This window comes from Plectropomus leopardus, chromosome 1 (genome assembly GCF_026936395.1).
Source record: "Plectropomus leopardus strain MGB_pleo_1.0 chromosome 1, ASM2693639v1, whole genome shotgun sequence".
Lineage (NCBI taxonomy): Eukaryota > Metazoa > Chordata > Actinopteri > Perciformes > Serranidae > Plectropomus > Plectropomus leopardus.
In genome coordinates this window covers 19,069,168-19,087,292 of record NC_142176.1, presented here as the reverse complement: position 1 = coordinate 19,087,292, position 18,125 = coordinate 19,069,168, and the positions used below count along the sequence as shown (strand labels likewise).

The following is an 18,125-nucleotide window of genomic DNA, read 5'->3' as shown; positions in this document are numbered from 1 at the left end:
GAGGTTATCTGGGTAAAGCAACGATGTGTCATGCACCTCTTGTCACCACTTGTCCCCTGAAGTCGGAGGGGGGCCCGTTAGCAGAATGATGCATGTTCATCGGCTGCCATCTCCTCCAGCTGAACAGTCAGGCGTTACGAAGCAGTCGGGACGACCTCTGAGCCATACGCTGACAGTGTCCCTCTGTCCTTTGTCCGTTTGTATCATAGTCTTTCTTCTTTTGTCTTTCGGACCCTTGTCTTCCACCTCTGCCTCTCAGCAACATGCTCCTTCATGCTCTGTTCACCTGTCTCCTTCAGTTTCTGCTTCTTTGTCTTTTCGCTCTAACTTTGACTTTCCCCACCTGCGCAGTAGTGGCCCTTTAGTGAGTGAGTGAGTTTATATGGAAAGTAAAACATGCCGGCAGGGTAAAAGCCTCTTTGAAAAGGTCTGAGAATATAAATGGAAAGAGGGAAAAGTCAGTGGAGCTATTTTGGCTGCACCGCTGTTGCTCGATGAACTGGAAGATATGAACAAAGGCAAATCCCAGGATCAAAAGGCATCCTGTCAGCGCCGGGTTTAACATTTTGGTCAGAGCACAGTCCATTGTTACAAGAAGTGATGTTAAAGAAAAACAAAGCATGGCGCTCTTATCAAGTTAGAGCCACCTGGGCAGAGGAGGACAGGAAATCAGTGGTGGGTAACGTCTCTGCTGTGTCTGTGTGTCTCTCTGTGTGTGACAGGGAGCGCTCCTGCTTAGGTAGAAGTGTCAGAATGGCGATAAGACACACCTGCTTTTGTCCCTGAAGTCGTCCCTGAGTGGAACCAATCGTTCTGCAAAGTGCTCTCCACTGAAGATCTGTCATAACATAATACCTCTGAGGTTAAACTGGTGCCTACAAGCTTACCAAAAAAATGTCACTGGTTTAAGTATGTGCTCAAATGTTAACAAAGTATAACCAGCCATTCTGTACGCAGGTGACAGATGATCCCAAATCTGTTTGGGTGTAATTTTATATTCACAATAAATCACACCTCAATATGAGGTTTTGTAGGAATGTTCGTGGGAAGAATATGCTGCAAGAGATTGATTTGCGTTGGCAGCTCACTATGGACCAAATCACACTGCATGTTTACAGTCATTTCTGCGGTTTACGTTCATAAAATGAAACTGTGCTAAGAAAACGCTGCTTCAAGTGGTTAGTTATTAGCCAACTACAAAAGACTCGCCCTTTCAAAACCAGTTTAAGTGCAAATTGTATTGAGAATACTTTCATGGCTTTACTTTGCCATCAGAAGCCACCGGACTCCTTTGGCAAAAACTAAATTTTACTTTGCAGACCATATAAGTTGCTGGTCTATCAGTGCTTCAATCAGTTTGTGTGAAAGGTATTTCTAAATGTAGTGTACACTTAAACTGATATTGATATTTTTAGGTGGCTAAAATAAATTTGACTGAGGCTCCTGGCCGCCGCAGTACATTGTTTAGCTTCTGTGCTGGAAGGTTTTGTTTATCAAAGATGATAGCAAAGCTAACTATTATAGCTTAACTATTTAAAAGTGACAGTTATGGCTGAAAAAGACAACAGAAATAAACAAGTTTTCAGATTTCACACGTCTCTGCACTCGATCATTTGCCAGTTGTCTACCCAGAAGTGATTGTTGTCAGCGCGTCATAGTGATTCAATTTATAATGTAGTATTTTAAAATATCACAGCACTATGTCACATTATCATCTTATCACATATAGCATGTTATTTTGCTTTTTCAATTTTCCTGAATTTAAAAATGTGCACAGCTGGGCAGCTGCTAATGAAGTTCATGTGATATGATTGATACCTCCTCAGCATCTATTAAATGAATGCTCAATTAAGACTGTTTTTCCAATTGCCAAAAATGAACTTGCATAATCTTTACTGTTCTCATAATGTAATGTTAGACCATAGTGGTGCTGCTGCAAAAAATATCATTATTTCTTAGTAAATGTCTCAATTAATTTAATTATGCTCTTAATATCTTACTATATTATAACTGGAAAACACACTGATCTGCTAATACATTAATCAATGATTCATATAACTGATGATTTTTCTCCAATTAGGCTCTAAAATTTACACATTGCTGCGATGAGGTAATCTGTAAAGCTTTGCTAATGACCTCTTAAATCCAGGGCAGGAGGGAGATTCTCTATTTTTGGCTGAAGGCTCATGTAATATTCATAAACCTCACTTCTCACTGCAGTCAATGCTTAATGTTTCTTGTTATTTCTTCTTTTTTGGGCTGTAACATGACGGCTTTGTCTGGTGTTTGCACTGAAGAGGTCACTTTGGGAACACATTGTGAGTGCACTCAAGCCTGTTGTGAGTTTCTCCATATTTCTCCAGAGGCAGTGAAAAGTGAAACTAACTTCTGTCTGCACAGACAGCCAGACTGTGTCTAATCCAGCGGCTTGCATGGCTCAATATCTGCCTAAAATCCTGCAGCATCACTGTTAATAAATCATGCATAGACCAGCAGCAAGTGAGCAGTCATACTTCTGCCCCTTCTGGTGTTTTGTATAGTTTTATTACTTTTACCCCGATGTTTATTCTGCTCATGGACCTGAAGTTACATCATAACTTCAGGTCCATGAGCTGTATTTCTATTTTCATACATGCTCGAGTTATATTGCAAGTATTGCATCTTGTACAGTTAGGGAAGTGAGAAGGTCAAAGGGCAGCAAATGAAAAATTACCATCTTTAGTAGGAATGTAGCACTGCGGGCATCTGCTTGTTTAAATAACAACTTTCTTCTTTCAAAGTTATTTTGAATCACTTACTCTTTGTTGTGATCTTAATAGAGTGATCCACATTGTTTAAAATGTCACCTTCGTCTGGAAAATTATTCTTGCAAGTTATGTAATGCAGTGTACTTCAAATTCTGTCACATTTTGCATTATATTTTACTAACTGTTAGAAATGTTCATAAGATACATACAAGCTTTTAGACAAGTCGTTTATGTTGTTTTGTCTCTCTGTTGTCCTGTTTCTCTTAGCAATGTCATTTATTAGTGTAGGATTAGCAGTGAGTGAGCTGCAGGTTGTAAACTGTCCCTCAGACACAGTCCAGTGTTTAAACCTGCAGAGCTTCATAAGCTGCAGCTGAATGTGTGAATTGAATCCTCTTGTAAAAGCAACACTGGGATTAAAGTAAGGGACTGTCCGTTACTTATGAAGGGGGGGATACATGTCAAATATTGTTTTGTTTGGGGAGGGACTAGTGATTTTTTTTAATCATACAATTTTAAATGCTTGTATCTCGTATTTATTTTAAATACCCTCTGAGCCAGCGGGTTTGAAAGGCATGTTTTCTTTAAAGAAAAAAAACAAAAAAAAGCTGAAATCACAACATTTGTCATAGCCAGAAACTGTGAAAACAGAAATTATTGTCTTATTTTCAAATATTCAATGATCCTTGAACCATCATTTTCGACAAACACATGTCAGGAAAAATAACCACATCTTAAAATAGTGATTATAGTGATTAATAGTGATTTTCATTTGTCTATATGTCTCATTAACATTGACACCAAAAATAAACTGTTTGTTCTCACAAGATCCTGCAAAACAAGATTAGATTCTACGCCGCCTGCTACATGCATGAAAATAGTGAAAAAGTAAGTTTTTTTTTTAACTTAAGGATTATGTTTTCAACTTTCAACTTTTGATAATCAAAGGATATATTTTTAAAATCTAGTAAAGACTATCGTGCCAGGTTACTGATATTATTCTGGCCAGCAAATGCTACATTTATTTGTGAAAACAGTCATTAGGCCTATATGCATATGATGCTAATGCCAGCTTTTTGGTGCTGTGATGTGTCTGTGTTGGAAGCGATGTGTGTGGGGAAGCTGTAGGCTTAGTAAATGTTGTTGGTTTTGTGTGGTATGACAGGTGGATGTCATGCACCCATATTCTGCTTACGTGCACACACAGCTTGTGTGAATTTGCAAAGAAGATTTGCATTTTGCTAAAGAAATCAGGTGTTTGTTTTGGTAATAACTCTCACTGCCTTTGTGCTATATGCTTGTTGCATTTCCCCCACACACTCAGGAAGGCTCAACGAAAAAACCTCTGCGGGAAGGATCAAGAGAAAAATAAAAAATAAGTCACACAGATTGAAAGGTACTAATTACATAATAGGTACTATTAGGACATGTAAGTACTCTTTGACTGTAACTGAGTCATCGGTGTTATTGAATGAAACCATATGAAGCTGTAGGTTTTGAGGACCTTCAGCATACCAATAATAAGAAAGTCACCAAATGATGACTCTTTTGGAAATGCAAGCCCTGCTTTTGAGAGGAGCCACTCTGATGTTAGTCAGGCTTATTATAGCAAGTCGCTGTATTAGTAGACGGGGAAGAGACAAGCCCAGACACAGTGCCAGCACCGAATGTACCATTGTAGACTTCTGAGCATCTATTTTTAAGAACATTTCGTCATTTTACTGCTAACCTCTCCGAGGTGCCAATATCTGAGTGTGATTGTAAGGACTTAGCCAAAGAGCGACGACTGCTGCCAAACGTAAACATTGAGGTGATCTGCCATTGTTGTTGCGTTGTTCCGAGGATTTGCTGAACCTAATTTATCATCCGGTGTTCTCCACTTGCAGAAAGACTGACAAACTGTAAGTGTTTGCAAAAACGAGTCCATCTTCTCTTTCAGCAGCTTCATCACGTCTGTGTGCACCGCAAAGCTTAGCTGGTTACAGGGCTGCAGCTAATAAATAATTTCATTAGTCTTCAGATTTTTCCTTTATTGTCAGGGTTCATAATTTTCCTTTCAAAATGTAGGTAATTTGTTAAAAATAAATTCCATTCACAATGTTCCAGCACCAACACTTAACACTCAGATATTTGATTTATAGTAAAGTAAAAAAGACAAAACACACAAAATACTCTTATTTGATGTCCGCAAATTTTTACTTGAAAAACTACATCAGTCAGTTGACTGATGTAGTTATTGCCTGATTTACAGTATATGACAGTTTGTGTCTGTGTTTTTAAACCAAATGTATATAGGATTATACACTTCATCTCAAAACATTTCCTTGACATTGACTTTGGTCCATTCGGTTTTTATGCCTGCACGCCAGTAATAGTCGTAGCCGGAGGCATTATGTTTTTGTGTTGTCCATCTGTACCGTTTTTGTGAAAGCGATTTTTCAACAAAACCTTAAAGGACTTTCTTAACATTTGGCACAAATGTTGACTTGGACTCAAAATGAACTGATAGACTTTTGTTGTCAAAGGTCAAAGTTCACCGTGACGTCCTCTGCCTCATACTTGTGAACGTGATATCTCAAGAACTTCCTGAGGGAATATTTTCAATTTTGATGCAAACATTCACTTGTACTCGTGAATAAACTGATAATGTTGCTGTGGTGTATCTGACTGTGTCACTTTGGTCTCTTTACATTCACAGTTAAAACATAGGCAGTAGTCACTTACTTTGCACTGTAGGCTAAAATTATTGCGGTCTTGTATCATATATATCTCACTGAAGTATGAATTGCACCGATGATTTTTATCACTGGTGATGATTATCAGTGACACATTTATATTTCATTGTTGACTCAGAACTTCATTTTTGTATGTAATGTAGCTGCTGGGATCATCAGTCAAGGATCACTGTTATTTCGGCTGCTATGCTCATTGCCTGTTATCTCGTCTTTTTGCGTTGTCCTTTGTATTTTTCCTATGTCCTTTTTATGCCTTTCTGCAGAACCAATTGCCCTTTGGGGACAAATAAAGTTGAAGTTGAGTAGAGCTGAAGAATATGGTGGTTGAAGGTCAAAGGTCATTGTGACCTCACACAGCGTGTTTTTGGCCATAACTCAACAATCCCAATCCTATCTATGGTGGTGAGTGGAGGCATACAACTGTGTGGTGGCAGTTCTACTTTCTAATTATTATTTCATTTTTTTTTGTCTTTTAAAGGTTGAATGTTGTTAGAATTACAGTATGTGGTTTTTACTCAGCGATTCACCCTAACTAACCCCGGAAATTCCCTCCCTTTGCAGCCGTGCATGTATGAAGCAGAGCAGCTTTATTGTGGCTTAATATTAGAAGACAAGTGGATGCTTCATACCTAGTCTCCATCTGCAGGCTACCCGCTGACATTCAGCCCAATTATTCACACATGCTGGAATGCAAGTACAGCCAACAGGAGAGGATGTCCTTTAAAAAGTAAAGACAGCAAGAGGAAAGTTATGTCACTTAGATCCTCCAGGCATCTTTATGTTTTTCCCTCAGATACGCAGCAGTGCCTGCTGGCAGTGTGGATTGTTCTTCAGAGAAAGCGTGGTCATTGTGAATCATGTGGTATTTAATGGATGTGGTTACGTCAAGTTGTTGAGCCCACAAGCGATACGACATCAGAGGCAGGCACGAGTTTAGGACATACACAGACGTCTCAAATGTCTTCCTTCTATCAATTAAAGCTTTGAATGAAATGTAACTGGTGCATTCAGGTAACACACAGTACATTTACATACACTTATTTAAATACTTTTTGGCCACTTTGGTCTTTCAATCTAGACATAATATCATCTGGTGAAACTGTTATGGAAAACATTTTAACAAGTTACCTATTAAAACATCCATCAGACACAGAGCAACATTAGCATTTGAAGTCTGACCACATGGCCTTTAACTCAGCTTTGGTCTCCACCAACTCCTTAGGGAAATATCTGGCAGCAAATTACTCACTTTGTTCCAGCGGCTGCTTGAAACAACACTGATGCTGCTTTAAATACCCTGATTATTTTCGACTTTCTGCACCAGCATGATTTCAGTAAGGGATTTGGGTAAAAGATTAAGAGAGACCTGGTAAATACGGCTTCATTTCTCCAAAGAAACCTGGTTTCTTGAGCATGGAGATGGTTTTTGAAAGAGCACATGTATGACTTCAGACAGGGGAAGTTTGGTGCCTGCATCATTTCTGACATCATCTTTGTTTCTGCGTCTGCTCTGTTGCAGGGTGACCCCGCCAGATGGAGAGACATCCCCCTCAGGTGCTCCCGGCTGTTCAGATGGGCCTACAGGTGCTATCGGTGGTGCTGGTGCTATGGCAATGCCTGCCACCTCCACCCTCTCGTTGCCCATGAGCCAGGGGAAACCTTCACTGCGTCGTATCAAAGGCCGCATTCACCGCAGCAAGAGCCTGGACAGCATGGACCTGCTCGACTCCAATGTAAGTCTCACCCACAACTTGATCACACTAACCTAACATGTACACATAGAGGGCGTGCAGGATGCTGAGGCTGCAACTAATGACTGACGATTAATCTGTGATTATTTCCTCAATGATGATTATGACTTTTTAATAGAGCTGGCAATTTACTCAGGTTTCAAGGGGTTAAAAATATCGATTAGGGCTTGTACTACCTCAAAGGGGGTTGCTGGAAAAAATCCTTTTCTGAAAACTTCACTTCCTGTTGTTTTTTTTTTTGTTTGTTTTTGTTTTTTGTGTTATGTATTCCTGCAGAAATAATATCTTGCATTAAATATGAGCTGTGATTACATTTACTTAATTACAGTTACTGTGATTTCAAGGGAGAATAAATGTCTGAGAAGTCCAAACACATTTTTTTCTCTTAATGGTTTCATTCAGATTTAACATTTACACAAGCTATGGCACTAATACGCTCGCACGCGCACACACACACACACACACACACACACACACACACACACACACACACACACACACACACACACACACACACACACACACACACACACACACACACACACACACACACACACACACAGCGAGAGAGAGAGCCTGACCTTTGGTTATGCAATATTTCTTTGATTTTCAGATGAGCACAGTTTAACACATTCCATATGTCTCTCTCTATGACTGGTTTATTCTCATGAAAAGTATTAATCTGATAAATGATTGGGTAAGCTGCTTGGACCTAAAAACCCTTACTAACTCTGGGATTGTCCATTGAGCTGAGAACTGCGTTTGGCCCACTCTCTCCACCGGTCAACTCATGCGTACTTGTGCATGTGTGCTTGTGTGCGTACCTGTGAGTGTGAGTGTGTGTGTGTGTTTATGAGTGATTTGGCTTTTGGGAAAGCAACCAACGGGTTTATGATGTAAAAGCATGCCAACCTGCTACTAATGCATGCTTGGTAAGGCTGTTTTTCTGTGGCATGGGACCACAGTGGACACACAGATACAGATAAATCTCTTTCCTGCACATCACTACTGAAAGTCCCCCCCCACTACTTTCTTTATGTCTTGACCCTCTGTAGATGTCTCCTTTAATAAATGTTCACAGTGTGATGTTTCCTCTTCTGCTCCTGTCCTTCCCCTCCATGTTGACAGTTTGCAGTTTGTGTGTGTGTGTGTGTGTGTGTCTGCTCATTGAGTATTTTAGCTTGCCTTAATTTAGAGAGCAGCCTGGTGCGCCTGTGTAAGAAGTCATTATTTTTCCCCTCCACGGCAGCTGGCCTGTCGTCGAAGCAGGAGTGGGACTCGTTATGATAACAGTTCACACAAGTTAACTCATTATTGATGTGTAGGAGGAAGTAACAGCACACAGATGACAGCCAGGGATGACACAGCAAAACACACATACACACACATGCACATCTGTTTGACTGGGTTTGTCAGTTTGATTGACTGCTGGCATGAAGTTTCCTGTCAGTTTCTAATTTTGAGACAGAGGTGAAAATATCTCATAGATTTTTAAAGCAACCTTGAGTGCTCTGCTGCTCCGCACTGCTTGGCAGTGAGCCGTCTGGCCTGAGTCAAAGTTTTATTTTCGTACCTTTGCAGACATGAGCGAAGTTAGAGCAGAGGTGGGTTGCAATGGAGCTGTAGAGGCAGATGGTGAACTGAAGTGAGATGAGATGTTGCGGTTATGTCATCCCCCCCAAAAAATACTTGTAGCAGTCGTAGTGCACTTTGGCTCGCAAGGGAGATACATTGTCCAACTAAAGCAACCCTCTTACTTAAGGTAAAAATAAGACTGGTTGATTTGAGGAGATAAATATCTACTCCAATATCGTGATCTCCGTTGTGAATATTTTCTGTAAATTCAGTTCCAATGTGTCTGCGTATTGTAACATTAAAGACCCTGAAAACACATTTATTTCACTAATTTTTTTCCCATAAAGGATCCCATGTGAAGGCTCAGTTTTCTGCCAAAGTTAGAACAGTTTTGGATATTTCAAAATATAATGACTGTGGTTGGCATGTGTTACTAGTGGCCCTAAGGGGGCTAAAGCCTTAGCCTCTTTAGTTGTATTTTGTGTGCTCTCTGTTTAACACCTTTTTAGCAAAAGTCTCAGTCTGTGAGGACAGGGCGGCTCCTCCGTGAGCAAATGCATCCAGGGCATTATACACGTGAGGATGCAGTCATGTTGCGTACCGTTTTGACCTGAAGAAACTTGATTAGCAGGCAAGCATAACAGTTTCTACCTAAACTTAACAGCAATCAAACATGACCCAACTCACTTTGCGTAAACACAACCTGCTATCCACATAAATGACACCTCAAATGAATCTTGAGAAAACACATATTCCAGGAGTATAACTCGTCACTATAAAACTACAGACTCAACACATTAACTGTCAAAGAAATCTGGAAAAACTTCATTTGGTACATTTATAGCACTAATAATGTTGTTTTTTTTAGATTGTATTGTTGTATGTTCGCGCTGCTCTTTCCATGGTACTGAACAGAGCAGGAGGAGATTGATGGACAGACAGAAAACATCAGTTAGACCATTTCTTGGTGTTTCTTTTTCAACAAAAACATTTTTGGGTCAGGTATAATGCAGATATGCAGATAATAATATTAATTATAATTATAATGTATTCTTATATATTTTATATATTTTCATATATTTTATGTATATTTATTTGTATAGCACCTTTCATACATAAAATGCAGCTCAAAGCAGCTTTTTTTAAATAAATAAATTAAATCATAGATGTTTTCCACAAATGATATTTTGATATGTCACAGTAAGAGAGGCAAATGCGTAATTATTGAACTTAACAACAGCTGCTTCAATTTCAGGGTCCTGGTATTTTGCATGCTGAGCCCTTGTTAACATGATAGTAACACCTGAGCTTTCCTTACTCATTACAAAGGGAAATGTGTGGAAAAGGCTCATTAACCACAACAGCTAACATTATGGCCCGTGAAATCAACGGTCACCAACTATCACCTCCTATAACTTGTTAAGACCTTGTTGATTAGGGGAGTTATGAATATAATCACAGCTGTTGTACATTACATAATGACATTTCATAATAGATACAATTAATTGTGTTGCCAAAGGTAAAAATGAGACAATGCTTACATTACAAGTGCATGTGGCCCAAATGTTTTTGCTCTTATGTGACACAGATCTGATTTTCTGAGTTGTGCAGACACAGTTTTTTCCCAGTCAGATGTGGGCCACTTTCATATGTGGTCCTTAATCCGATACATATACAATCACTGGCCATGCTACCGCTTTGAGAATGCTCATACTGAATTCATTTTGTTTTCCAGACACGTACATAGTTTTTCCATGTCATACTTCACTGTAGGGGTCAACCGATATTGTTTTTTCAGGGCCGATGCAGACACGGATTATCAGTAGTTAATGAGAGTGATAACTGATATGTGGAAACGATATGTATTTACAGTATAAAGTGAAAATCTGTCTGCAAATATTTAAAATTTGGAATATAACAAACTTCAACACAAAACTTTGTTTAAAGGCCTTTAGCAAATATTTAATGAAAACTGAATCTTTCAAGTTCCCTGCAACTTTTTTTAAGAAAGTCAAGTAAGAATGTAAATAAAAAATGAATAAATAAATATAGCTCCCTGAGGTTTTACAAAGTAAAAGTTCCTCCAGTGCTCTCACTTTGCACTTTTTTAGTAATTGATTTTATCGGCGATCATTCAGATTAAATATTGATACAGATAATTGCCAAATATCGGTCCCAATAATCGGCCAGGCCAATAATCTGCCGACCCCTAATTCACTGCACAGGAGCAGATCAGTGGCCATCAAATGGCCTTTGCTGCTGCAATGTTGGAAATTTCCCCACTGTGGGACTAATAAAGGATTATCTTATCTTATCTTATCTTATACAGTGTCAGAGCAGTCCATTGAAAGGCTGCTGTGTCATAGGTTGCCTCAGTTGCCAGCCAATAGAGTCCGACCGCCAGACCCTTCATGACTGGGACAGCTGGGAAAGCGTAACAAGGTGCTGATAGATATACTGGAGTGTAACCTTTAACATCATAAGGTTTGGAGGTGCTGTTCCTCTGTGAAACCCTCCACATTGTGGCCCCACTACTCCTGATTCCTCCCGCACCCACAGCTCATTCACCGCACGGCTACCAGCTATAGCTGCTGATACGCTATTGGACCAAAAGCTCATTTGTATGACAATTATCCGTTATCCTGAAAAACAAAAGTCCATAGCTCCGAAGAGCCATTTCTCCAAAAATATGCCATACATTCTCACAAACAGAATCAATTATTAGCTACTTCTTATGCAGACGATGTAATTGGACTGTATGGCGATTGTTCGGGAGATTAAGCTTGCAGTACTGCGTCGTTCACTCTTTTTTTTAACCTGAATGTGAATAGCCTAGGCAGAAAGATCTGATCTGATGAAATAATCAAAATTGAGCAATATGTCCAGTAATATGAGCATTACCTAAGATGTGGTTTTGGCATTTCAGATGTCTATCTCACAGCCTTTCAGCTGATATTTTTTCTGGTACAAGCCTTATGTTTCCTAAACCATGAATACGTAAAAGACACTGATGTAAAAGACACTAATCCGTGAATACAGAAATTATTTCAGGCATCCCTGTAGACAAGCCAGAGTTGGAGAAAGAGTCAGATTGATGCTTCACAGATTGATCTTTAAAGATCATCCATCAGCAGGGTGGTCTTCAAACACAGCCTCAAGAGAGCCTGTGAACGACTTCAGAGGTAAAAGCCCTCGTTTCACACTCTTTCTCTCTCCCAGCTAAAACATTACACACTGACAATAAACCGCAGTGCATATACATGTTTCATCTCATACATTATTCAGCTGAGGTCAAAGTTTGCGTGTGACTCTGAAGCATGCTTACGCCTCTCCTTTACCGTCAACAATATCGAAGATGCCGACTAAAAAAAGGCCTCAGTATCCATTTCATCTGACTGAGCTCTCACTCCATATGCAACAGTATCGCATGCTCGCGGCATGCTACACAAATGCATTATCTCCCCCTCTTACTCTGCTGTGGACCATCACAAGATGTGCATGAGTGTAAGTCTGAAGCATGAATAATAGATGGAAGAAATTATCTACTTCATAATGCAGTGTTTTCTTACTCTCACTTGCAGCTATTTTTGCGTGGTAAAAAAACCCCAACAGTGTGGAAAAGAGAATCTGAAATCTATGATTAAAGTGGGTGAACTCATCTGGGATTTCAGCTATTATTTATTCAATACAGACTGATGGCTCCTCTATTTGTCTTTTAATGCAAAGCAGCTGCCAATGTGTATTTCATTGTGGAGGATTGATTCCTTACAACAATGACATTGGGTTAGTGTGTGTGTCTGTCTGTGTGTGTGTGTGTGTGTGTGTGTGTGTGTGTGCGTGCGTGTGTGCGCGTGCATGCGTGCGTGTGTGCGTGCGTGCGTGTGTGTGTGTGTGTGTTGCTGTGAAGTGTGACCTGATATTCGGAGTCCTTGAGCTGAAAGTACACTCTGTTTTGGTGAGATCTATATGCCACAGCTCCCGATAGATCCTGCTGCTCTGTGGCTTTAATTTATTAGCCCATCAATATAAGAACAATAATACATAAAAAGCTTTCAAGGGACAGTTAGGATCAGTTAATGGCAATTTTTCAGAAAAAAAACTTCATTTAAGTTTGACCACCATGTATTTTGGGGCCTTTAAGGGGTTTCTTAGGCATGTCACTAAGAATTCTTAACTAATGGAATTGTGGCGTTTGCAAGAATCCACTGAACTGAACGACCAACCAATCAGGCGCCATTGAGCACCAGGAGGAAACTAATTTCAGCCCACTTGCTAGAAGGACATTTTGGCATCATATATCAGTGTTTCTAGACACATGCCAAGCTGCAGGACACCGCAACCAGCCAAAACCAACCACAGTGGTTGTTTTTTTTTTATTATTTATGTCCTCAGGTGTTTTTTTTTCCAGTGACTTTTGTGCAACCAACATTTGGTCTTGTAAGCCAAAACTTGATCTGTTCCTGTCCATAACCAAGTGATTTTTTTGTGCCTAAACCAATCCACACCTTCATCACAGCGTTGCTTAGAAACATAAAGTTACAACCTATCTGCTCCCATGACATGTTCTTATGCCTTGAGCCTAAAGTGCTTACTGTGGGAATCTTGTGTTTCTCTAATCTTACAATTATTAAATGACATTCTTTGGTTTTATATGTTTGTTTAAATTATAATAAAAAAAATATTTCATTTTTTTTATCTGCTACAAAATAATGTAAATATATAACATATCCATAGTTTGCAAAAATGAACAATGTGGAATTTTTTCGGGTGATTGGATTACTCGTATACTCCTGTCAGGATATAATGACAGTTTCAGTCTATATGATTAAAAAGGTGATTTTTATAAAAGTTATGCCTACTTTAGCTTTAAAGCATTTCAACAAGCAGCTGAAGCTGTTTTACACTGTTCGGACAAACTAAAAGGAATAATCAGACTCAGTGCGAGAGCTGCCTTGCCACATAAACAGATCATGCATCTTTAATACTAATTTCTAACCATATTTATACTGTACTGTGTAAATGGAAGTTACCAGTCAGTTTCAAAGAAAATGGAGAGTGAATGTTAGTGTCTTTATCTGAATGCATTCTTTGCTTCTTTTTCTTTTGCAGTTAATTGTGTATTGAGTATTGCATTAGTGTAAACACAGGTGGATGCATAACTGTCCATTTGAATATACCATGTGAGCGAGCTAAAGGACTGTAATACACCGTGCTGTTCCCACAACTGCAGGATGTTTGTTTTACCTGTTCCCTAACCCAATCCCCAAAACACTCCCACTTACTGCAGCATGCAAAGTCATTCTAATAATTATATAAAAATTATAAAAAATAAATATAGTATACGCATATGTCTAACACCCATACATAATTATGCACACACAGACTTTTATTTATCTACAATACAGATATACATGCACCACAGCACAAATAGTACTCTATGCATGTACTCACACACATATACTGTACATCTATGAATACTCTGCAGGGGAAAAAGGAAACACCCAGATGTAAATGCATGCACACATTCAGGAATGCATATAGAGTGATGTGCGCATAACATACATCATGCAGAACAAAAAGCCCCTCAATAAATGTACAATGCATTACATGTTATTCCCAACACATCTGCTCAAATATAGGCATGAGAGGTTGTAAGGGTCCAAGGACAGAGGATGTAGTTTGCTGCAAAGCCCTATGGGTCAAATTTTAGTTTGATATTAAAGTATATAAATAAAATTGAATGGAAGTGACTGAGTGCATGGATTCCTCAGACCTTAACAGAAGGGAGATGAGATGAGTGAAAAGGGATAAAAGAGGAAATAGTCTTAAAGTAAGTACTTCGTTCTTTAACAGAGATGAAACAAAAAATGTCATATCAATAGTGCAGATATATATATATTTATGTGACCAGAGCTGGATGTCCTGCTAATTGAGATCATTATAAAAAGCCTCTTTAAAGAACTGACCTCAGTAAAATCTATACTATTTAGTGTAAGTGTAAGCACGGAGGTTTCCACTGGCAAAAGTCCACTGGAAACAAATTGATAGTGATGCTTCTTATTCATTAGGCTGAAAGCAGGCGTAGAAATGTTCTTGGTGATTCAACAAAAGAGAAAAAGAATACCCAAGCATACTGGCAAGTAGTCAGCACCAAAAATAGACCTCTGGCATTTTAGGGCAAATAGAAATGATTTCTCTTCATGAAATCTTTATGTAAAATAACAAATATGAAAAGAAAAATGTGTTCCAGAAAAACAGCAGCTAATGTTATTTTAAAGTTGCATTTTCTGCACCCAGCTTCCAGACTTTTCAAGTGTAGTGTTACACACTTGATCACGTGCTCACGGTGAGGCAGACCTCTCAGGGTCTCTGCTGGGCTGATGGCTGCAGACGAAAGGTGGCAAACAGTCAAACGCAGACTGACAGAGAGAGTAGAAAAGAGAGATTACCAAACGGAGTGATGAATGTGAGGGAGGAGTGGAGGTTATGACATGGACGGCCGTATGAGAGATGAGAGAATTGTTTGACAGCAGGGTGCAGGATGTTCCGATTATATGAATATATTTCCCCTGGATAGACAGGAGGCTCCGCAGACACCCTATAACTCACTCTCTACATCCCTTGTTCTCAAGGCACAAAATTTCATTCCACATACAAGTCGTTTATCTTACCTAAGCTGAAACAGGCCATCGAATATTGTCTGTGGTTACGTATGTGTGCCTGATCTGTGCCTGACTTTGCGTGTGTGTGTGTGTCTGGGACGTGATGTGGTGTTAGAGCAGCAACAGTGGTTATTTCTGAACAAATTATGAAATCCACAGTAGAGTTAAGCTTCTGGGATCATCATCACCATCAGTGTGGGAAACTAACACCACCCATCAGCCAAAAGCTGCTGAATTTGAAAGTTAAATTTGTCCTTCACGCACACGCACACACACACACACACACACACACACACAGCGTGAGGTTGTAGACATAACTTTTGTAGATATATGATGCAATAAAGAGAAAACTGCTCATGCAGTCAGCGGACAATGTCTGACTGAGACCACAGCTCTGCTCCGTCTCTGCCTGCCTCTGTACTTTTATTATTAATACACAAATCAAAAGGCATGTTGTATGTGATATGTATGTATGTTGTCAGCATTGATTTAATAATTGTCACTTACAGTGTTGCTTAGAATAAAAAAAAACATTAAGAAGGAAAAAAGAGCAAACTGACAGCAAGAATGATGTGTGTGATGGTATTATTATATTATGATATTATATATTGCATATATACTGTCTATTTAGTTATAATAGAGTCGATTTGATTGATATTTTAAAGGAGTGTGCTACATCTTAAAAGAAATACTATCCAGGGAGGCAGGTATATAAAATACCATGTGTACAGTAATGAAAATACATAAATAAAATAATGATGACGGCACTGGATACTGAAATTCCACTGCGTCTATCTTATAACAAACATTAGTAAGATTTATCACTGTGCTTAATTTAATTTCACAGTGAGAGTTTTTACTTGTGGTTACAGTTTTTGTAAAACAAAATGCTGTCATGTCAGGTATCTTGTTTTAGTAATAATAATAATAAGAAATTTGATTTATAGGTGCTTTTCAAAGCACTCAAAGACCCCTTACAAGACACTATTCAAACAAAGCAGCAATACATCCGTAGATCATACAAAATATTATGTTAATATAATAACTTTCTGTGTGTCTGTGTGTGTTGCTACTGTTGTCTGGAAGTAACTACTTTTATTTACTGAAGTACTGTGCTTCAGCACCATTTTAAAGTACTTATTCTTCACTTAAATATTTCCATTTAATTCTACTTTTTTTATTTCACCTACTTTTTGTGTCTACATTTCAGAGGGAGGGGTTGCACTTTTCACTCCACTGCATTTATTACAAAAAAAGTGTTTATTTCCAGATAAAGAAGCCCATTAAGTATGTGTGATTGTCAAAAATAAAATAAATGAAAATATATGATTCAGAGACAGAGAAATGTATAAAAAGTTATTAAAATATCGGGAAAACTCATTTGTGAGTTATTGCATTCATCGTTCGGGTCAACAGTTTATCAGTTGTTCTGTACTGCTTTTGTTATGCATTTTATATAATATGAAATATCCACAAAATATATCTCTTAGTCAATGAAGGAAAAAAGTTGGGGACCACTGGTCTGCTATAATAACAATGATCATCATCATTATCATCAATAGTAAAAATTCTAAATATAAAAAGCCAAATTAAAGTATAGCAATGTAAGTTAAAAGCCCTGGTTGACATTCCTGATTTCACTCTTCCTTTGTTGGTTTCTAGCACTTTTTCAGTTTATAGTGATTGATCTCTTCTCCGGGCTCATGCGTGCCATCCGTAACAGCCCATGAAGCCGCTCATTAATTGCGTTTTCCATTAACCAGCAGCAAATCTATAGGCTATAGCTTTCAGGTTCCCTATGGCTTTGATTTTGATCGCAGTGATTCATTAGCTGTTTAAAGACATACAGGCCCCCCCCCCCCGCGGCATAATGACACGCTCCCTGCCCCCCATGTTAGCTCATCCCGCGGCACTATGCATCTGTAATGTCAGGCAGGAAGGGCAGGCAGGATCAATGTTGATTCTATAGATAGATGGAGCAATGATCTATGACATCCACAGCAGCAGCGGCCTGGAAGTGAGAAGCCTTATTTCACACAGGGTCATATGGAGCAGTTCACATGAAATTAAATTAAATTAATCAATCACTTTAGGTTTAGAGGGTTTGTATGTGCATGTGAGGGTGGGATCTGAAGCTGAAGGGATGCCTGGCTGCATACATTGCAGGAAGTGTGTCTTCATATTAGTATGTCCAGCGGTCTGCTGTCCTCTGTGTGATATTGATTGGTCCCATTAGGGGAGTCTGCAGGTCAGCATTTCTCAAACAGCGACAGAAGAAGAGCGGGATAGAGGAGGGCAAAGACGAGGGAATTACTGGAACGCACGAGCACACGTGGGATGAGAAAGGACGGAAAATTAAGAGAGGGCAGAATGATGGGGAGATTGACAGGAGAAAATTAGCGGTGTTGTTCTGCTCGCATGACCACAAGCTCAGCCCCGCCCTGTCCCTGCTCTGTAGTATTGATTTAATGTGCTACAGCTGGTTGAAGATGACCCATTGTTCTCGCCCTCGTGCTCTTTGTTTACGTGTTTGTTTACAGTATATTAATACTCATTTTTGCTCACCCCCACGTACGTAGATGTCAATATTGAATAAATAACATTAATCACCGTACTCGCCCTGCAGTGTTTACTTAATGGAGCGATGGAATTAAT

The 18,125-nt window shown here is 39.1% G+C and overlaps 1 protein-coding gene across 15 annotated transcripts in view; it reads left to right on the top strand.

Annotated features, from left to right (window-relative positions):
- tjp1a (tight junction protein 1a) overlaps nucleotides 1-18,125 on the top strand; it is a 131,034-nt gene that overhangs the window by 12,577 nt on the left and 100,332 nt on the right. For all 15 annotated transcript variants that reach the window (XM_088077054.1, XM_088077062.1, XM_088077084.1 and 12 more), the window contains exon 2: nucleotides 7,002-7,215. In XM_088077054.1, the coding sequence (XP_087933180.1) occupies nucleotides 7,002-7,215 (214 nt within the window). The remainder of the gene's footprint in view (nucleotides 1-7,001; nucleotides 7,216-18,125) is intronic.